Consider the following 22,811-nt stretch of genomic DNA (forward strand, 5'->3'; position numbering starts at 1 on the left):
GACAGATAGGCCTTCGAGAATTTTGGAAATCAATTTTCAAAATCCACTTGTTTCTTGGTGTTGTAAACCGCAAGGAAATTGTTTAAAAAGTCTGTGATTTTATCCATTCGATCTTGACGCCATACTATCACATTTCATTAATACCTGCAATAGATTGTATCGAGACGCAATGTTGATTTTTACTTGCAGACCTGGCAAGTCCTATCCGGAGTCATAGTAACATTATAAATCAGTCTTTCGGAAATGACCTTTTTGCTCCGTCCTGTGCAGCTGGCACCCCGGGATGTTACAAAAACTGGTCCTTTCTACCGAAGTCCCAAAGCTAGACATGCACATCAATGTTTTGAAAGTTCACCAAACCCTCCTTTTGACAATCGTGACATAAACTTCATAACAGGAGACAGCTCTTTGTTACCTTGTCATAGGCAATGCTGAGTCCGACCATCTGCTAGCGGCGTAACAAACAGGTGTTTATTCAATGTCATGTGCTTTTCTATAAAATGTGCGCTCAAGAACAAATGTGCATTTGAAAAAGGCAATCGGGTCATCCTATGTCTGCGTATTACATAGACCCCTTTCGCCGCGATAAGAACGGTCTGCTATCACGGCGGCTAGATAGTTGCTACATACTGACAGAAAAACACAGATGTGAAGGAGCACTCCATCGTCTGCACGAGATGTTTCATATTTGAACAAACCACGCATTTCACGATAAAGGCAATAACATTCAAATTTTCAGACAGAAAAAACTGCATTGGCTATATAAATACCAATACCATTGTAGCAATATAAATTTAAATAAAAGGACAAGACCTAAAAAAAACAAACTTTGCTCTAGTTTTTCGCAGATTATACCGTCACTTCAGTTTTTAAAGCTGATCAAATAAAATATTTATCAACAAGGATAATATCAAGAATAATGAAAATATGTAAACCTTTATTTTAACATTCTAAATATAATGAGCTATATGAGGTAAGTCATGTTAATTGCATTCTGTTAGTGTAAAGTCTAGTCAATTTTAACTGCTCATCACAACAACTTGGTTGTGCTCAATATTGAGCCTACTTCCGGCCAACTGTAGAGTAGTAGTGTCTGAACCATCTGACAACTATACTCCCATATAATATATCAAGTATCACATTCCATGTGCATTGTCCACAGCACTGTCTATATTCTACTACTAATATAAGGCCATTTGGGTCCTATCATTGTCCATTTACCACACATAATAGGCTATGAACCATGTTATTACACTTTGATTAAAGTCACAAAATACTGGCAGTAGGTTATTAGCACTCCCAATACATGTTTTCTTGTATTTGCATTGTGAAATATAACAATACTGCTTATACAAATGTATCCAAATGTCTTGGATAAATATATACCATCAGATTACAAGACTTACACCCACGGAATACCATATTACCATTGATACAATACTGTAAATACTCACATGTATAAAATATAGTTATCACTGTAACTTTCACCATGCATAACAGAGGCTGCTTTATAAAGAAAGCATTTAAGTCACAACCTGGTGTACATATTAAATGCATAGAACATGCACCAATGCTTAAGGCATCTATAATGCACTTGAAACTTTTGATTTAAAAACAAAACAATCTTATAACTATTACATGCTAACAACAGCATCATGCTTCCACAGAATCAATTCTTGTACCACATCATCTCAGACAACAGACACACATAATAAGGTGATCTTTGCTCATAACAATCAAGCTTGACTGACATAATATAATATCATGTAAATAGTTGGAGATTCTTTCCAACTCCCGATAAAAACTTGACATAGCAAGTCAAAACAAAAAATAAACAGGGATCGACAGTTTATTATAATACCATCATATAGTTACTGTAAGAGATGGAGAGAATACATTTTTTGTAATAAAACTATAGGGTACCATGCATGGTAACATAGGTGCCCAGCACAGATAGTAATAAAAGGTGTCATGCATGTAATATATGGAGACTTTTTATGTAATAAAACATCTACATGGTATAGTAATATCATGAGACAGTACTAGCAAATACTTGGTATGACCACTAAGTAGAACAGTTAAAAATATTAACAAGACCTTGTTTAGGCTAATAACTTCCAGTTTGAGATTGCTCCCCTTAATAAATGTCCAACAAGACATAAATTTTCAGTTATAATATTACATAAAAGTAAAAATTCCAACCTGTTACCCTTGCATGTAATTCTATCAAGGAATTCTGCAAAGGCACTTTAAAAAAGAAATGTCTGATGATATAAGAATTCCACAACTACTGCATACTCCCAGCTAGCTGCAAGGCCTGTGGACACTCTATAATCACTCTGGCCACGAGCCTGTCAATGTAATTCTTCATATTTCTGTTCTCTTCTTTCAAAGCTGGAAAAAGTTTAGAAGTCTTTAACATATCTCAATATCTACATAATCAAAAGAAAAAGAAATATTTTCATCATCTCTGCATTATATGTAATAATGTGGTGTATCCTTGGACACAACCCTAAAATGAAAGATCATTATCTCAACAGGCCAACTTAAAGTACTGTTACTCGAAGATAACATTTTTATGTCTGCTGATAATAAGGGTAATTATAACATCCTGTCATTTTAAATGAGAGGGCTAAATACCTCCCAATTTCTAAATCTAGTATGCTCGGGAAAGTACACGCTCTTGTGCGAGGGATGTATGTGCAAACCAGTGTGTTACCTCTCACCTTTGGCCAACAAAAAGTCCACTGATTACTTTTTCAATTCTTCATTGTGGCAAACACACTGATAAGACTACTCTCTCTCTATTCAATATTTAAGTTGTAAGGCACTCACACTAAATCAAATATGCTAGACAAAACTACTTAGATCCTTTTTTTAATGTTTGAATAAGGCTTTGCTTATGCATTACCTTGATTTTCTTGCTGCAGACTGAGGACTTTAACTACGAGGTCATCTTTGGAAATTTCTACAAAACAAAGTGGGCAAAACTTTAATGTCAATGCATTGCTTACATCCAACAGCTCAGAAAGTGTGGCTATTACTGTCTCACAGATATACAACAATTTTTCCAAATTAACTACCAATAAACTTGATATAAAATTATATATATAGCTTAAAGGATTGCATTTAGCAGAGACATGGTCAATGGCTGGTTAATAGATTGTTAAAACTTACAGTGGGCACTGACCATGCCAAGGCTATTCTCACATGAAACAAGCTATTAATGGTCTCATGGGTGACATTTTACCTGTCAGGACTGTCTGGCTGTTGATAGAATCAGGGTCTCTGTGGTTTTCATTCATGGCATTAAGACTGGCAGTTGAAGTACGCTTAATATTCTAAAAGAGAACAATGTTATTATAAACATACTTAATATGCAATTTATACGCAGAAGGTTTATTCCTCCTTTTGTTCCTGTAGTTTTCATTTTTCAATTTTAATAAATATGCTACCAAAAACTGACACACTGTCCATGCTGAGTGGTAAATATTTCACGTGCAAAAATATTGCTGTACTAAACCATTAACAATGTACCAAAGATAATCATTTATCAAGGGGTATTTAACAAGTACCCTACTACAACTAATGGCAACTATTATATTTCCATATCTGAACAAACTACATCCACATGATACTGTTAGTACCTACCTTTCTTGCTGGTTTTTCAGGCCTTGGCTTTTTCTGCTGTCTTTGCTCATAGAGATGTTGTTTCTGGTCAGTGGTATTTAACTTCTCTTCTTCTTTAGGCGGAATTTCTTTGACTTCGCAAAACTTGAAACTTTGTGGGGCTTCAGTGTACCCCCCCGAACTGGTCACAAGGTATACTTTTCCCTCTCTTGCGTACCAAGGCTTGGTTGTGCAAAAAATCTTAGATGGAGACTCATACTCAACATTCATCAAACAGTCTGCCTCACACACCCTCAATTCTGCGATATCATCCAAGTTCTTTCCCAGGTTAATTCCTTCCAGTGTTATTTTTGTGCCCCCTTTCACTGAACCTTCAGTGGGAGAAATACTGATAATTTGAGGCTCGTCGTGAGGCTGTGAATCTAAGTCTATGTCTTCCATTTCCACAGCAGAGAGTAACTGTGGATTACTGTTTCTACGAGACAGATCGGGGATACTTGCTGTTTTGTGCAGTCCTGTATTTTCCTCTTCCTGTTGTTTCTCGTCATTAGAAATAAACAGTGAGGCTATATCCAACATGGATTTGGAAGCAAGTTTCTTTAGTCTTCCCAAGTTTGATTTTTCTTCCAAGGATGGAGGCACTATATTTCCTTCAGTCTTTGACCTCTTGTGCGGAGACATTTTTAAAGTCTGCTTTAGCTTTTTAAACGATCCCCCACCCTTGGTGGTCTGTCCATCTGGTTTGATGACTGTGGCGTTACACGACCCATACTTGACAACACAGCTCTGGTAAAGCAATTCGCCCTGTGGGTCTTGGGCTTTTTTATGAGCCTGGAGACGGACAGCCACTGGACGTTTCCCAGACTCTGGTGGAAGACTGCTAATAAGAACTGTCACTTGTCCCAGGACCTCATCCTTGTCTGTCACTAGTAATGTCAGCTTATCCTTGCCTTGTACAGGGCTGAAAAGAGAAACCAATTCCAATCATATATCAAAGAATCTAAATGCATTAATATCATGATATGGCCAATTTCAACTACTATTTCCCACAGCTTGCTTACAAAGTCAACCATTACTTTCCGTATCTTAGAAGAAATCAACAATTATTTCCCACCTCCATAAGCTGTATAGTTATCATTCATCAACAAAATTGAATAAAATGCTTTACCCACATATTTTGAAAAAGGACACATCTATGGCTAGACTGTGAGTCAAATAATAAAAGGAGACATATCCCAGTGCACATATGCCTATGGTTACACTATGATTATGTAGTAAAACCATGCATAAAATATCAAGATTATATCTCTCAGTTATTACAGAGAGGTGGTCTTATACTTCCAAGTAAAACCCCACAATGGGAAACAGTTGTCTTACTAATAATAAGACTTCTGTAAATGATAAGCTTCTTTCACTGCCACCCCCCCCCCCCCCCCAAAAAAAAAAAAAATGGTTGGGGAAAGATTAGAAGCTTTGTAGTAAAATGTGACTATGATAATTTTTTTAGCCTTGCAGTCTGATGTCAGTATCAGTATAGTTACTGGCTAAAGCTTATATCAAATATATATTCTAATAACCCCCAGTGTCTGGAATTTCTTTAATTTTTTTCCAATAACTTATAAGTTCCTATTAGGTATATACCTATATAGTATCTAATAGTTATTGGAAAAAAATGCTAATATATATTGACAGAAACACCAATCTGATATAAAGTACAAAAATATGAGTTCAAATCACTTAAACTGTTTAAAATATATATTAGATCATCATAATGATTATGAATTCATATTGTTCTGTCATTTATATGACCTTCATTATTCAACTCCATATCATAGCTTATCCTATGCTTTTTTGTATCTACCTATAATAGTATGAGAGATTCACAACTTAACCTGGCCTTTACATAAAAGAGTTACCTAAATAGAGTTCTTGCAGTCGACATGGTCAGTTAACCAGATTAGTTTTGACCGTTACATGTAGGCTTATGAAAGGGAGTAAAAATGACAGAACAATATGAATGCATAATTACATGTTAGGACTAGTCAAACTGGAACGATACAGAAAACTATTAGGCTGAGTGTGACACAGGTCGTAGTTGCTTTAAAATTTCCAAACCCAATTTTTTGGTGTGTATATGTATGTGTGTGTGTGTGTGTGGGGGGGGGGGGGGGGGGAGGTCTTGGGACAAGTCATAATACTGTTCAACAGACTGGAACTAATATCAAATTCTGCATGGTAATCACATAGTAATCACATACTTACATGATACACTCCTCATTCCACTCTGGGTTACCTAGAGGATCACTGACAACCTGGGTCCTGAACTTACTCTGCCCTATGCCAAATATCACTGAATACTTGGCCCTGCCTACAACCCACAAGTAATGTTTCAATTATATGGAAATATTTACTTTTTTTGAAGGCATTATTTGTAAGTTTGTAAAACATCCTAAAATTGTTAGAACATTTTGGAAGAGATAAGGATTTACAGAAAGATGGCAATACTACACAGATAATACCCAGTTAAATAGAAAAGTAATTTTTTAAGCAATACGTGTGTGTGTGTGTGTGTGTGTGTGTGTGTGTGTGTGTGTGTGTGTGTGTGTGTGTGTGTGTGTGTGTGTGTACATGCACCTGTAAGTGTGTCTTAGTGATATATATATCAGATTATAATCAAGACATACCCTTTTTTCTTCTTTGCAACCCTCTTCCACTCAATACTACACAAGAGAAGAAAAAAAATACAAATAAAATTTCAGAATTTCATTTATAAGAAAAGCAAATTTAGACAGCATAGTGGCAAATGTTCACATCAAAATAAAAGTAAAATAAATGTGCTTCATATCTGCCATGTTTAAACATTTGATTTTTGCAGTGGTAAAAAACTGAATTCAAAGTCATGCACATAGACTAATAATGGCAAAAGGAGGCAATAAATTCAAGATGGCTTTCAACAGTATGTTGTTAGTAAGTAAATAAGGCAAGATTTACATTAAACATAAAGGGAACAATATGGAGATCTGTAGAATTCAAAATCTGCCTTTCAAAGTCATAGTGGTTACTCATTAACAGGGGCAAGACTTGCATGTTTGGTATTACAATATTAAATATGGAATCAACTTGCAAACAAACAATTTCTTTCCTCTGTTTTTTTAAGTCAAATAAGAAATGAATGTGCTTCCTGACAGTTCAACCTTTGCCTATCAGTAATTGTCATGAATAATAATAATCAAAACTGTCAAGTCACTTAAAGAACTTTTGTAAAATCCTTTTACTTATTTGGCTCTTTGGACAATTTGACATCTCAACAGAGAATATCCTTTCAGTAATATGGGCAATATGCCTACATGACATACCCAAAATTGATACTTCTTCTGCCTCCATATGTCTCTCTGTCTCCTACAGCTTGAATATAGTCAACACTCCTGAAAACATACAATAATCATTTCAAGTCAAACTGTCAGACTGACACAAATTCTGTCAATAAAAGTAGCAATAAAAGAATAAGAATTGCTAATACAGATTAAAACTGCAGCCTCTGACTAGAAGTAATACACAGTGCCTAGCAGAAATATATATATAAAAGGGGAAACTGTCACACAAATACCCCTCACAAAGGGGAATTCCCTTTACATACTACTAAACATGAAAAACATTTCTCAACTGCCTATTAAACTGCATATTCCAAACACTACATGCCCATTAGCCTTCATATACAAATTCATACATTCCATGTTGTGATATATAGTTTGTTCCGATGCATGATAGCCATAGATATAAATCACTAAAATAATTACAACCTGTCCTAGGAAAAAATGACTAGGTTTGCTGATACCCTAGAACAGACAGCAGTGGAAAAAGCAAGCTAAATTTCCATACAGATCTTTTTCAGCAGGTGCCTCAGAGTTGATGTTCATCAAAAATAACCTTTATTTTATTTTTAATAAATTGCTTATACGTTCTTCTTTTGTGCTGAAGATACAGGCAGCTCCCATATTTGCTTTTAGTGTAGCGGAGAGAGTAGTATAAAAGGCGCTATTGTTGTTTATGTAGGATAATCATTAAGAAATATTTGGTGACGCCGGAGACCCATCAAAATAATGCGTCCGTTAATGTGAATTCCGACTAGCCATTAACACCCTGCATTCTGGCTTGATACTCAAGTTAACTATGCATGAGTGAGTTTGAGACATGTTCCTCTACTGGCTCTTACCCCCTTCTCAAAATACAGCCATTACAATTTCATGTTATCACCTAAGTTCTACATTAACGAGATAGCAAAGAGATAAGCTATGTCTGTGTCATTAACGAAAGAAACCCAACAGTTTGTACTCAGACTATCCAAATAGTTGCGCGATAACAAAGATAAACAAAGATAACAAACCTTAGCCATTCCAGTCGCAGGTGTTGTAATTGCTCAGCAGTAAATGGTTACATTCTTGCGATTGGTTGAATGGGATGTCGGCACAACAAACGCAATCGGTGCAATCTCGGTAGATCCCCGTTACATTGCGTTTTTGAAGATGTGAGAGCTATTAGTCGAGTCCTGTTCATACGGTCGTTTAAATCAAGGAATTAGATCTTATTTCCTGTTAAAATCAAGAAATCATTTATCGTTTAAACACAGTCGAATGCGATTTTAATGGGTAAAGGGAGCTAGATAAGTTTCCCTTGATATTGTAATATAAATTCTAAAGGGTAGCGAGGCAAGCGTCATTTATGACATAAATGCATCGTTAACCATCATATCTGTCTATCATTGACGTAAAACGGGTCATTGGTTAATTTCTGTTGTTTTCTGGTGTGTACTCGGCTACTCCAGGAAATACATCAATAAAGCGAGTAATATCATATAATCTGAGTGACTTAGGATTTAAGCAAGTGTAAATATTGAATGTTCAGAATGTAGTCTAATGATCTTAAAAAGTGACCCCCATACATAAAACCTGCACTTGAAACACGGTGTTCGTCATGCAGTAGGCTATCATATATAAATGCAAAGGATCACGCACAACGCCATTTTGATCCGGCCACCCTCAGTCACCCTGAGCTTCAGAGATAACTTGCCACTAACCTCTTCACTATAGCCTATCTTCATCGTGTCAAGTTACCTCTGACCACATTCGATAGCTCCCGCCGCCCGCCAATCAAATTTAAAGCCCGCACTCAATGACTCATTGAACGATCTAGCCAATGAACGCGAACGAGTCAAAGCGCGCTTGGGGGCGTCTCGATAGTCCGAAGGTTCATTGGTCCGAAGGTTCATTGGTCCGAAAAGTGGTAACATTTTTATCGATTTTTTAATCAGGGGTTCATTGGTCCGAAGGTTCTATAGTGAACATTCGGACCAATGAACCTTCGGACTATTGAACCTTCGGACTATCGCTACGCCCCCGCGCGCTTTGTTCAAATCCGGACCAATCAAAGATAAGGCTGAATATCAGGGACTTGCCGTAACCTGTGGGCAGCACGCAAAATACATCATCCCTCAGTAGATAATGATGCAGGGCCTCAAACTGATCTGGTTTCAATTCCGATATACTCATATTTTGCAAAGAATCAAGAGATAACTTAACACATTAATTTACGTAGTCACTCGTAGGAGACGCCATGCTTTCTTTGTGTACGGTTATACACTCGGAACTACTCGGATGTCTCCGCACTCGACAATAACTTTGTTGTTAGTATGGAGCTTGCGGAATCAGCCGAGGATTGCCGATTGACGGTGAAAAATTTTGAAACATGGATTCGATTGGCTTATATAAACTAGGTCAAACTATTTTCGTCAGAGGTAACTTGACACGATGAAGATAGGCTATAGTGAAGAGGTTAGTGGCAAGTTATCTCTGAAGCTCAGGGTGCCCTCAGTCCGATAAATTATCAACAGCCGCTACAATCTGGGAATGTGTAGTAGTTTAATACCAAACGAATCAAATGCAGAAACAAAGTACATACCGTTACACTTTGGGTAAAGGTGCGTTAACGCGTTGTCGAAAAAGTAACCATAGATAAAGAAAAGAATTAGGGCCTTCTTGATTCAATAGGGCCAAGTTACGGGCAGTTTTTCGTCTGCTCTTAGTGTGATCTCTATGCACGGCCTCTTATTCCCCATAGAAGAAAATTGCACTCTCTGAAGTACACAGATTCACTGTCAAAACGTTTTTATCAAACCATTCCGTGTCGCCTACATGACGATTGAAATCCATTAACTATAACCTTCTCTCGCCATAATGAGTAACTCGAATTAAATTCAATTTAACATAGTCATAGGTCATGTAAAGGTAATAAATCGCGAAATATGCTGTTTTCTCTCTTATATCAAAATGCATTTCATATAGCTACAGCAAAACTAATTTAACCGAAAGTTATTGTCTCATAGACCACCGTGTTAACAAAATATAGCCTACTGTTAATATACTGTTTATTTAAAAAAATTATTTACATATTCCACAGATCACAGACCATATAAATACATAAAGCACCCCTTAACTTCTGTCATCATTTGAAATCTCCAACTTGTTATCTGGAGGTTTAACAAATATAAAAGTATTCTCTGGACAAGGTTTTCAAACACAACAATAATACTAAAATCTATCTTTTAAAAACTATATATAAAGGTTTGGCACAAGAGAAGACATCTTTTCTACTACATTATCTAAAGTTTAAATCGTTATTAAAGACCCAATAAACGTACACAATAAAAAGGCTTCTTATTACAGAAAAAAATAGAATTATAAAATAGAACATGAATACCATTTAATTAGAAAATAAAAGCCAAGATGCTTGACACAGCAGTATCATCAAATCACTATCTAAAGATAGTTTAATCAGGACAGATTCACAGGGGTTTGAGGGTTCGGTCGAATTCCCTTACTGAGATCTCTATCATACAACAATTAAAAAAATGACTCCATCTGTGCCGGTGATGTTTCAAATCCCTTCACTCTGATATCATGTTTTTGCCTCTATCCAGTATTCCATAGCGCCTTGTAACTTTAGACAGGTCTATTTTCAGCATTCAGCATACAACGCACAGCAATCGCTTACTAACTAAGACTCTCACAAGCGGTGTACAGCATCAGGAATTGCACATTAAACCATTGTACTAGAAGGAGTTACGAAGTTATTAAAAATATCATGAGATGAACTGTCCTTTCAGCAAGCCAGCTAGCTCTTTGTGGTTAACGGAATCACTGCACCTGAAATGAAAGTAATAAAATAAACAATTTAACTTTTTTGTGTACAAGTTATGTTCACATTGCGCATCATTCAAGCAACAGTGTTTTAAACATCATGTCAAAATTGCATTTTGATATTAAGTCGAGGAAATGGCTACTACTGAGAATAGCATTGAAAACGTCTCTCATTAAGGCCACTTGCTGTAGATAAAATGACACGATAGACACATCTGTGTGATTCTCAGCCTGAGATCAGAGTCACACCGTGCATGCTTGGATAATTTCCCGTAACATACAGGTGCTTTGCTGGGGACAGGGTCACGGTGTACACGGCAAGGAAAATGGCGCGGGTGACTTTGGCCATATCTTCCCTGAGATGGCTTATGTTGATCGCGCTGTTGCTAGATTCAGACCTGTCTCATCGCACGGTGAGTTTTAAAGGATTGTTTTAAATTATGTAATGATTGCAGTGATAAATGGCATTCAAGGCATAAACGCAGGTGCTGTCAATAAACATAACTTGATTTTTATGTTTAACAAACACATAGTGAGCACAGACCCTCAAGTTGGGACATGAATTGATAAGCGTTTTAATGCATGTATTACGAAGAGAGAATCCTTTGCTAGAAGTGAGAAATGAAAATGACGAATGAGTAATAATAAGAAATATTCATTAAATTCTAGGTGGCCAAGGGTTTCCTGCTAAGCGCAGGTATACTATCTGCTTAAATTTGGAATGTCTTTGAAACACGAACGAAATAGTAATGGAAGTAACCACATCTGAGTTAAACAGTGTCACTTCTCTGCTGTGCTACAATTATGACATTTCATAGCATTCGTTTATAGCTTGGATTCTAAAATTAAATAGATCATATTTGAAAATACTACACAACACGGATCTTGAACTTATTCAGATTAAGAATAATTCACATGACAGCGTGTTGCACAGTAAGGTATTTTGCTTTATTTCTTCTATTTAATGGAAATTATCCTGTTCTTCACATAGGTCCAGACCCAAAAGACCCCGAAGAAGCAGGTGAGCGCTCTCTCTCTCTCTCTCTCACACACACACACACACACACACACAGCAGACACACACACACACACACACACACACACACACACAAATTAAATTAATAGTTTACAATAATGTATTTTATTCTTTAAAAATTATAGTCATAAATGTGACTTATATCTTTACTCCTAGGGAAGTTTGAGGGTGACATTGACATCAGTAGTGACGGTCTGGTATGTAGTTTACCCAGAATCCACGAGTCGCATTTCTTTTTAACTTCCCTTCTTATTTTCTATAATGTTAATAGGCCTATATATCCGAATTCCACGTCCGCCGTAAATCGCGTTAGTATAAATGCGTTTAAATATTTTCATATGACATTCTCGCGTTATTTATTTTGAGATGTGACACAATGACTAAAATTTAGCATAACCGTAGCTTCATATTTCTCATTTGTAGCGGAGTGGAAAAGTTTAATTCGTGATAACTACATCCATTTTCGATGTTTGTCGACTCTTTTCTTTCTGAATTTTCAGAAGCGTAACGTAATTTTGTCTGCAAGTAAATGGAAGAATGGAACTGTGTTTTATGAGATTGACCAGAAATATGGCAAGAAAACGTGATATTCTAAAATATAATACGTTTCTTTTTACACATATTTATATGACAATGATTTATTCATCATTACATTATCCATGATAGCATGAACCTTCTATTAAATCTGTCCTTAGTATATCATAATTATTGTTTTTCTTGTTATCATTATTATTTATATTATTTGTGCAGCATTTGTTTTATTGTTTGTTTTTTTTAATTTTAGTGTCATGGCAGAGTAAGGCTATCACTCGTGCATTGCGCGAGTTTGAGCGTCTCGTGAATAAAAAGGGCCCTTGTATTCATTTTCTTCCCAGATTCCAAGAGAAGGATTACGTTTTTATCAGTCCTGTGAAACCAAGGTGAGTATTGGGATTTATCTTTGATTCCTTATTTAATAAATTTCGGGTAGCCTATGTTGTTTATGGTCTTACCATAGCAGTTTTTTGTTATATCAAAGCAAAGCTAATATATAATTTTAACTTTTTGTCCAAATAATATCGTGGACATACACGATGTACGATCTTACTAACCAAATAGGCGTAGAATATCACTGAATTCTATTTGATCGACCTGGACATCTATCATTTCAGCTGTTATTCTAAGCTGGGCCGTGACGGTGGTAAACAAGTTACATCCCTAGGGATTCCATGCCTGTATCTTCCAGGGAAAGTCATGCATGAGATGATGCACGTGCTGGGGTTCCTACACGAACAGAGCCGTACTGACAGAGATGGCATGGTAAAGATTGCCTGGGAAAATATCGAGGACGGTAGGAAATTCTCCAGCACTTTCTGTTTTGAATTTAACGGCGTATCCCACGATACTTCAGGACAGGTGACCACTTTCGGCCATTTAAAATGAAGCGTTTCGTTATTTTTCAGTGTGACATATTTATATATTATTTATTTGCAAGGAACATCGTCATTTTGCCTCAAAGAATATCAAAGAAACTATTTTTCAAAACTGTAATGAAATATGGAAAACGTGGGACCATCTGTTGAGCAAACTGCATTCGTCGTCGCAACTAACGCAATGCTGCGTATCCACACGCCGTTTGCCCCTTGATACAAAATGCTTACAAACGCATTTTACCATTGTGTATGTTTAAATAATACTGCTTACCATTTCAGGGCACGCAATGAATTTTGACAAATACAACCCCCAGACAGCAGACGGACTGAACCTTCCATATGACTACGGCAGCGTGATGCATTACAGCGAGAAAGCGTTTTCAAAGAATGGCCGCGACACTATCATCCCTCGTGTTAAAGGTGTGATGATCGGACAAAGAATCACACTGAGCGAGCTTGATGTTAAGAAAGTGCGACATTACTACAACTGTGATAAAAGTCATGACCTTCAGCTGAAATAAATTCAGCTTATCCTTTTCTGAACTCCTTTCGTCCTCGTAAAATAACTGAGAGATAAACAATTATACTTAGCAACTACGTAGCGAAGAATATTTTTCTCTATTCTAGCGCTTAAAGTGAGTATAAAAGGAAGAGCTAAATTTACTTATATAACGATATGTTTACCAGCAGACACATTCAGTAATACGTGAAGAAGTTGTGAAGTACGCTGCAAATTCTGTGATGAAAAATAAAACACAGCGTGACACATGTATGCTGTTGAACGTGCAAACAAACCACACACAAAACGTGAAGCATTAGTATTTAATATATCATTAAAAAAAAACAACATATTACAAACTGCGTGCGAGCATTTACATAAACACAATAAAAAATTACAATCAGGCACCGTCCTTACTTGTTGGCATAAATATCATTGCACAGAAGCCAGGAATGGTTTCCAGTAAAAAATAATACAGTTAGCGTTCATATCACAAAAGCGGTGAGCATGCAGCCGGTCAAATAGACCTACTGCCCTTTCACTTATTACTTTAGCTATTCCGATGAACAAATTAATGAAGTTATCAATAATCCATGATCAATTAATCAGTCAGTTAATAACTCAACTACTGAAACAAAATGAAAAAAGCGTTACAAAATTTCGGATGTTTTTATCATTGCACACTATATATTCGTTTCTTATCTATATTAGTTAGGTGCGTAGCTCATATACGTTGCATCAAAGTGAAAACATTCTGCTTGGGAGTTACAAAAACTTTTCACCCGGTAGACAAGCAGAATTCAAATGGGTCCACCCCACCCACCGACCCACGGGATATCATCGAAAAACCGGTCCCTTGTTTCAGTTATATGTGAGAACCAACTCAAAATTCAGATCTAGTGTAATAATAAGGGATTGACTGCACGAAATAAATCATTCCAAGTAACCCCCCTCGCTTTAGTGAGTGTGCAGTAAAATATCTAGTTTAATCAAGCTTCTTTGAATGTGCAACTATGCAAACATTATAATGCTCAACAGGATCTCAAAATTCAGCGCAAAACACAGCAAACACTGACTTTTGCTTTAGATTTCAACTGGGCACGGCATTCAGGTTATTTCTACTAAGCACCTGCCTGTCCGCCACCACGGCCACTCCGAACCCCGACTGGTCGGGCGGCGCGTAGCGGAGCGAATGCAGCAGTTTAAGGTTATCCACAGCAAGCGTGTTCACTCCCGACAGATCCTCCATCGCTGGTGGAATCCGCAGATACCTACATTTCTTAAGATCCTCCCACTGTTCCATTAATTTTCTTGCTTGTTCTTCTTCTGAAAGGTTTGCTAAGGAACTGAAGGAATTATCACGTTCCATCAAGCGTCTGATGGCCTTTGGAGCCACAACAGATCTTTTGTTCTCTTTGCGATCATTTTTCGGTTTTTCTATTGATTTTATAATCTGTTCAGCATCCATTTGACTTGGGGGTCGGCTGGGGGGGTTTTCCGCTACCGTTCTTTGAACACGTTCTAGAAAATTATCTTTTTTAGTGCTGAATATTTTTGACTGGAAGTCTTCTTCGCCGGCTAAAAATGCCCTCCTGCGAAGTTTATATGGGTCTATGCCAAACGTACTCCCAGTGGAAGAATCGGAAGAGGCCGACATGTGTCTAGTCCGCTGAGGTTTTGATTCCTCTGCTTCCAATTTAGCTTGTTTTCTAGCAGCTTTTTCAGCGTCTTTTTCTGCTACAGCATGCGAGGAATAAGACAGATTCACGTTTCTGTGACCTAAAGCGGTTTGAGAACGTTGAAGCTGAGGTGGTGGTTCTTTTCTAGGTTTGGTACGTTGGCCAGCAGTGGTGGCCCGACGTTCTAGCAGTACGCGGGGTTTGCTGTCTTCAACCGAGGGTTTATTTTCACTGTCAGTCGGTGTTTCGACGGAAGCATCGATGGAACTCCGCCTCCTCTTGGATTCCGGGCAGGGAGAGTCTATGAACGCCCCTGATACGGAGTTGGCACGCCTCAGAGGTGCCGGGGGTGGCGGAGAGCTGCTAGCTGAAGTTAGCAGCCAGGAAGTTTCTCTTGGAGTCCTCTGCGTTCGAGGTGTGTTTTGGGGGGTCTTATTGGTCCTAGGAGGGGCACTTTTTGTCCTCTCCTTTTGGTTAAGCTTAAGTCTTCTTTGAGCGGCAGCAAGTTTCGATTCCGTATTCAAACTAAACGTAGTTATCATAGGTTTCATTTTGCCGTCCCTTTCGAGCTGTCTTAAATCCATGATTTCATCCACGTCTAAATACGACTTGATTTTGGCGACTTTATCCTTAAACCGTCTGTACTTGTGGCGGACCACCTGATTCTCCAAATCTATGAGCTTGCAGGCATAGTCCTCTTCCAGAGAGAGCGTCTGCATTGTTTTTTCAAGGATTTGCTGTGCCTTCATGTTGAAAGTGACGGCTGCCACTTCTTTGTCGTTCCTCCTCCGACTCTTGGCCCGCACGACGTCGTCCATGTTGAAGTTCACGTTAGATTAACCCACTGAAATGCAAAAATAATGATGATTTAGAGAAAAACATAGTCAAACTACTACTTAGTATAGCGCTAGTGTGAAAGTGTTTATAGATACTTAAGTGTGTGTATATGTATGAGAATTACTTTTTCGTGTCCATACCACGAGACAAGCATAACATATTTGAAATGAAAAAGAAATTTGCCCTTTTAGATAACAGTATTAACCTCTGTCTAGAAACCCCCCAGCGGGGCTGGAGGGTTACAATATAATATTAGTTTACTTGTTATTTCATTTCTGATCACTGTGTGCGTGTGTCTGTCGTGTGCACGCGCGAGTGATTGTGTGACTGTGTTCTTGCATCTTTGTTTTCACACCTACATGATGCGTGCATGCACACCCGTATACATGCATTTTTGTTTGAACGCCTTTTAATTTAAGAAATCGCATATTTCGGATGTTATTTTAAAACATGACTCCACGTGATTTTAACTTGCAAAGAGCTGCTTACCAAATTCCGACCTCCTGCGTCGCGTCACGCGTGCAAAGATACACGTACTAGTACGCAAATTCAACGTTAATAAAAAATCCCTTCTATGCATTACTTAAATACAGTCCCGACAAAGTGTTAAACTAACCATTCAACTAACTGAAACACCACATTGGCACAGTTTCACGTTCAAGCATCGCAATAAATCTCTCTCGGAATTTCTATGGCTGTTTTTGTAAAGTATCCTCAACAGTTGTTTGAATACAAGCCGTTGTTAGGCTGTTGTTACGGAAGATCAGAGTAACCAGTTGATGGCTGAGGTATTCTAGGCTGAAATCTATGCAAAATGAAGTGGTATATGAACAGAAAGCTGCATATCAATAACTCTGATTCCCTCCTAATTTCCGTTTATTTAGATCGTTGTGCTGGGAGGTCGATTATGCAGCTTCCTCAGTACACACAGCGATCGTAGATTGCCAACGACTTGATAACCCAATTAATATTAGAATTAATCGTGATCAAGGCAACAGACCTTTAAAAACTACTGGAAATAATTCATGTAGAGGCTGGGCACGCGACCGCCGAGCCAGTTTTATGATTCAATATTACTACCCTAAAATTATCCGAAAGAATTTTATATAATCAAGTAAGCCAAGCGGCTGCTTTTCAGCAAAAAGAAGAAACACTTTATAACAGATGGTTTTACACATGTGAGTGTTTTTTCAGGATTTAAGGGAAAATTGAAATAGATTGAGCTTCAAACTAAATTAAGAACAAACTCAATGTGGTCGCTTTTTACCGTAATGACTGCGTCAGTTCAAACTATCACTGGGCTGATTTTGCAGTGCAGGTTTGCCGCCAGTTTATACAAAACGGTACAAAATTGACAGCTTGAAAAGCCCAAATTTACACACAATTGTTGTCGATTACTATTATTTTAAGGATTACTTTTCCAAATCAATATCTTAATATAGACCTGCTCATTGTGATTTTTACATTTCCTGATAGATTGTGTCTGTAAAATAAATAGTGGCATCAGCGCCAATCCCATTTTTATATCACTCACCGTGATCGATCATACAGAGATTATCTCTTGTATACCATAACGACCAACCCCTCACGTAAGCTTCCTAGGAGTGAGCATGCTTACCGCGCGTCGGCTAGAATACGCACAATGGCTTTTTTGAGACTTAAGCTCTTGTTTGATTATTAAACTCCACCTGTCTCCCTCGGCTGACTGGTTACGTTTCACCTCCTTTTCGCATTCCCCCTTGCAATGTTGACCCCCGGCCGTATGACATTATTCTTATTTTCATTGTGTTGTTTCAATTTCCAAAACCCGATACTGTACACATGCATTCTACTATGTGTGACGTCACGTCGCTATTCTGGGCGATTTCAAAACCATTAGTTTGTGGGATAAAAAGAATAACAGAAGCGATTGATCCAATTAGAAATGCCTTTCACGCTCTGTGTATCTAATTTTCGACAACCTTGCCCTATATTCCTCGTGTTTTGATACTGTAACAAACCCATTGCCGAAAGTGCATTATTTCTCATCACCAATATTGTATCGTGAAAATGAAAAGAAAAATGACTGCGTCGCGCTTCAGCCGAAGCTTTTTTCAGTATGGGCATACCGTGTGCCTCATTGGTTCTAGTTATCGCAAACACTGGTTTCTAGCCTTTGTTATAATTATTCATTAAATTCAAAGCCTCCAATAAGCAAAATATTCCAAAACAATAGTTAAAAGTCTGCGACAAGCTCAGCAGTTGAATAATACAGCTTAAATTTCTACCCTGGGAGTTGATATCGTTGTGTCAGTACTGTTTAAATCACGGTGGCCTATGCCCCCTTTTCTCTGTGGCCTGTTTTCACACAGAAAATGTAAATTTGATCATCAGATTATCGGTCTGCGTCATTCTTTACTTAAATGAAGTGAGCATCAAACCCAACGTCAGAACTGTCTGATTTACTCTAATCCTTCTAAAATGAAGTTCATCGTATGGATAGATTAAGGGGACAACCCCGAAGTCGCGTGAAGATCTGAAATGTCAACACACACTGACATGCACGCCTCGGATCTCCTGGCGTGATGTGAAAATAACAATTTTGTGTTGGCAATCAGATAGTGATGCGAATATTGCATCTTTCTCGAACCCTATGTCACTGGTGCAATTAAATCCTCTTCTAACCTGTGAGAAGTCAATCGCTTGCTTTTGTGAGTTACTTCACAAAATTCTCGACTATGCTATTCAATTCCTCAACATATTAACAGGACCCTGAGAAATAAATTGATGGATGAAAGCAGGGAAGTTACTAGAGCGACATAAAGAAGTGACCAGAATGTTAGGGAGATTACTCACACTTGAACCGTACCCCCAATGTGGAAAGTCAAGAAGTACACATGACAAAAGATCAATTTTTCACATGCCAGCAATGTTTGCGGCAAGTGCCAGGTTTTCCTCGAAATAATGAACTGATTTTACGCGAAAAATTACAGTTTCCACACCGGCTATAAAAGTTTAGCAGTATTGTAAAATTTATTGGTAGCTATAGCATTAATGTCTCTGAGGTCGTCATTAATTTGCAACAAAACCCTTAGCTGAATATAGCGGATTTATTATCGTAACCAGAAAACACGTGAACGAAACAACCGCTGTTTGAATTAAACAGAAACTTCCATCGCCTGTAATAACAATAATTATTGCAACTTTTATGTGTTGCGTAATGCACTGAGCGTGTAATTGTGTACTTTTTCTTTAGCGTCATTGAACAAAATGGTCTCCTGTGCATGCTCAGCTGTCAATGCATCGATCTAAATATTTCGCGGATATCAAAACATTCGCTTGTGACTTTTCTTCTTTCGTGATTAAACACGTAAGTCTGGAAAAATACTATGATACTTTAACGTGCTCCTCCATAATTACATCTGTCTGCAAAAAGTGTCATGGAACAAATAGACAATGTTCCCACCCAAGCAATTCTATTTTTACGTATCATGTTACCGGCGCAGATGTAACAGAGATACTTTTAACCTAACGATTGGCCATGTATCTGAATTTCGTTTTCCTTTTCTATGAGTATTAACAAATGTTTGCATGTTTCTACCATTGCCGATAGGAGTTATAAGTGCTTAATAATTGACGACAGGGGCATCAATCCTTTACAGAAGTCTGAAGTCATTTGGTACGTAAATCCCACTTACTTAAATGTAAGCTTAGAATCGGAACGCGAGCTTTTGTCAGCTGATTGATTACTACACGAAATAATCAGCAATCAACAATCACGGGTCAAACTCAGTGCTAATTAAAGGTAGGGTATTTCAATCGTGTTCATATAACAGCATATCGATCAAACAACTAACTTTTAATGACTTACTGTGTCACTACTACTTTTATTATAACAGCGACATAAAGGCAATACTTTACTAAAATGGTTTGCAAAAATGTGTAAATAAAATTCAGACCCTGTCCAAATTTCCTTACTTCATATTTTACTATATACTTTATTTTCAACTTTTTACTACTTTGTTATTTTTTCCCAAAATTCTTAATTTTTCCATAATATTAATCATTCGTTGTCTTTTTTAACGTTATTCGCGTCAGAGTCAACATCATTATTATCATTATTACTTCAGACTTCTGTAAAGGATTGATGCCCCTTAGAGAAAAATGTAAGCCAAGAAACCACCTTACCCGTTTCTGAAAACATTTAAAAGAACACACCTGTTTTGTAATAACATCTTTAAGAAAATAACTCTCTAACTCTGTGTTCTGCTCTATTTCGACTTAAAATGTTTTTATTCGTTGCATAATAGTCATAAAAAGTATAAACACCACTTCTTATAGTGAACATATCTTTTGACGACGAAAAGAAATAAGCGCGGTCTATAGGTTATATTCAGGTCCAAAGAACAGTATTTTTTATCATAGTCAAGGAGCAATTTAGATAAAAGGCCAAGAAAAAACTTGTAGCACGAGGTGTAAGGGGATACCGTGGGATTTCAGACACAATGATAAACTTTGCCTCAGTCGGCGTGGGAGACCAGATTATTGTAGGTATACACCATTATCTTGTCCGTCTTGTCTGTTTACCCCAGTGATGGTGATAACAGTGATAGGCCTACCATACTTCCGTCACTATATCAAGCTCTAAAAACAAAATTCTCAAGTGTGTGAAATCTTGCAGTATACCTGTAATGTCTGATCATACAAAAGGAAATAACGAAAAACAGTTAATCTTCTAGGCTGTGTATTTTACATACCTGTGTCTCATGTTACATGGGTCGCTATCTTGAAATGATGAGCCATGGTGGCTTTGTGCGTCTTCCTTTTTTCTTCTGTGATGATCAAGTCAGACATCAGCTCGGGGCCATCTAGAATATATACCGTAACAGCGGTTCTTTTTATAAATCACGACTTCAGTAATACATATACCTGTTACAGTAAGAATTCGTACCGCAGGTATATTGTCTTACGTTACTTGTTCCACACTATGAATGACCTCTAACTTTTCGAGTTAAATCGATCATGATTGGCTACCTTTTATCACCTAGTAACTGAGGGCTTCCGTAAACACACGCGCGGGCTGTCCTTTGCCCCTTTGAGCGAAAACACTACAAGGTAGTGCTAAAGATACAAGTGACATAAACAAGTAATTGACGGGGGCATGGAAAAGAGAAGAAAAGAAAATACAATCACTTAAAGGTGTTTTGTTAGAGATTTATCACCTCAAAATTCACGCCATTGTTTAAGAAAATAACTGATGGACCGGAAAAAGTTGTAAAATGAAGAATTACACAGCTAATACAATAAGCTGGATTGGCGGTAAAAATAAACTGCATGGATAGTTGGATTTGACCAAACTAAACATGTGATTTGTATCCGCTTACGTTGGCCTGGGGAGGTTCTTTGTGAAAGATATTTGTTCTATCAATAGACAAATTTGCTATATCGATTCAGATTTCATAAAGGTATGGACCCGAGAGCTTGCTCTCCGGATTTGGCTTATGCTCTCTTTGCTATAATTAAACTGCAAAAACATTGTTGGAAAGAGCTCACCGAGTTACCCATTTTACACTGCATCTTACCTGATGGTTGAGATTTTTGTAGAAACTCATTGGAGCTTGTGAAACGGTACCTTATGACAACTATGAGTCAACATCTTTTGAGAAAGATTTCTAAATAACAATGATTGAATAGAATGTCATGTGTTAGTCTGTTTCTTTGCCCTTTGATCTCAGTGAGAGTTTACAGGTGGATCTATTTCGGTTGGAGTTTAGTAGATATTTGTTCTCAATCGTTCAAGAAATATTTTTTCCATAATAAGAAAGGATTAAATCACTTCTGTCCGCTATGAGATTGAAGCATCGTTTTCAGATCATGGTTAATGCTAATGGTTCGGTGCTACTGTTTGAACATCGGCAGAAGTCAATTCGAGCAACCGACTCCTAGCTACTTATTCTTCCAGCGTTAATATTATTTTCAGAAAGAAGTTAGCAAATACGTATGTCGAGAAGCGCATTCAAAAAATTAATCATTTTAATTCTTCTTGAATAAATAGAGAAAGTGACAGTATCTTTGACGATGAGGTGAGCAAATACCGAGGTTTAAATGCGTTTTCATAGAATCACGCTTAGGGAGAATATCAGAAGGTAACTTTTATCAACGTTGTAATAATGTAAATACATCAGGGTCTATTTCTCATTACTTGTAGATGTAGACTTGCATAGTGCATAGTGTTAGGCACACTGTGTGAAGTTATGCAGCACTGCACAAGAACAGGTGAGCTGTCTCACAGTATCTAGTGTAATCCCAACCGACGACAACCCCCTACACGTCCACCTACACACACGCACCGAACGCGCAAATCGTATCCCGGGAGGACTTGAGATATACCATTAAATCTTCTGTGTAAATTTACAAATATAAAAGTGAGTGATTGATTTTCTTCATTAAAAAAAGGCACGCATCGCGTTAGTGTCCAAATGTATCAGCTCAGTTAGTTTCCAGCTGTATCTTTGGGAATCCCATGGTATGCACGCGTCATTTTTG

General features: G+C 37.5%; 3 protein-coding genes across 8 annotated transcripts; 1 reads left to right on the top strand and 2 right to left on the bottom strand.

Annotated features, from left to right (window-relative positions):
- Nucleotides 1-917: 917 nt before the first annotated feature.
- Nucleotides 918-8,726, bottom strand: LOC106180660 (uncharacterized). Of its 3 annotated transcripts, none has more exons than XM_086997483.1 (8): nt 8,705-8,726; nt 8,015-8,219; nt 6,987-7,055; nt 6,315-6,350; nt 5,893-5,998; nt 3,652-4,591; nt 3,251-3,341; nt 918-2,394 (listed from the first exon to the last, which is right to left on the bottom strand). In XM_086997483.1, exons 3-8 carry the CDS (start codon nt 7,012-7,014, stop codon nt 2,288-2,290), a joined length of 1,308 nt encoding a protein of 435 aa, XP_086853609.1. In that variant the 5' UTR covers nt 7,015-7,055; nt 8,015-8,219; nt 8,705-8,726; the 3' UTR covers nt 918-2,287. The 3 variants fall into 3 exon arrangements, with proteins under 3 accessions (XP_086853609.1, XP_013420158.2, XP_086853613.1); XM_013564704.3 differs by lacking the exon at nt 8,705-8,726 and adding an exon at nt 2,912-2,968; XM_086997487.1 differs by lacking the exons at nt 5,893-5,998; nt 6,315-6,350; nt 6,987-7,055; nt 8,015-8,219; nt 8,705-8,726 and adding exons at nt 2,912-2,968; nt 4,803-4,967.
- A 1,178-nt stretch (nt 8,727-9,904) lies between these two features.
- On the bottom strand, nt 9,905-21,931 carry LOC106180656 (uncharacterized). 4 transcript variants are annotated; one of them, XM_013564700.2, is made up of 3 exons: nt 21,023-21,931; nt 15,046-16,293; nt 9,905-10,829 (listed from the first exon to the last, which is right to left on the bottom strand). In XM_013564700.2, exons 2-3 carry the CDS (start codon nt 16,265-16,267, stop codon nt 10,798-10,800), a joined length of 1,254 nt encoding a protein of 417 aa, XP_013420154.2. In that variant the 5' UTR covers nt 16,268-16,293; nt 21,023-21,931; the 3' UTR covers nt 9,905-10,797. The 4 variants fall into 4 exon arrangements, with proteins under 4 accessions (XP_013420154.2, XP_013420145.2, XP_013420148.2 ...); XM_013564691.2 differs by lacking the exon at nt 9,905-10,829 and having other exon boundaries at nt 14,080-16,293; nt 21,023-21,922; XM_013564694.2 differs by lacking the exons at nt 9,905-10,829; nt 21,023-21,931 and adding an exon at nt 17,821-18,499 and having other exon boundaries at nt 14,080-16,293.
- LOC106180659 (zinc metalloproteinase nas-13) lies at nt 11,084-13,814 on the top strand. Its single transcript, XM_013564703.2, has 8 exons — nt 11,084-11,236; nt 11,493-11,520; nt 11,815-11,844; nt 12,016-12,056; nt 12,360-12,432; nt 12,644-12,779; nt 13,011-13,189; nt 13,551-13,814. Exons 1-8 carry the CDS (start codon nt 11,150-11,152, stop codon nt 13,790-13,792), a joined length of 816 nt encoding a protein of 271 aa, XP_013420157.2. The 5' UTR covers nt 11,084-11,149; the 3' UTR covers nt 13,793-13,814.
- Nucleotides 21,932-22,811: the final 880 nt, after the last annotated feature.

This window comes from Lingula anatina, chromosome 1 (genome assembly GCF_051362555.1).
Source record: "Lingula anatina isolate TDL-2025a chromosome 1, LinAna3.0, whole genome shotgun sequence".
Classification (NCBI taxonomy): Eukaryota; Metazoa; Brachiopoda; class Lingulata; order Lingulida; family Lingulidae; genus Lingula; species Lingula anatina.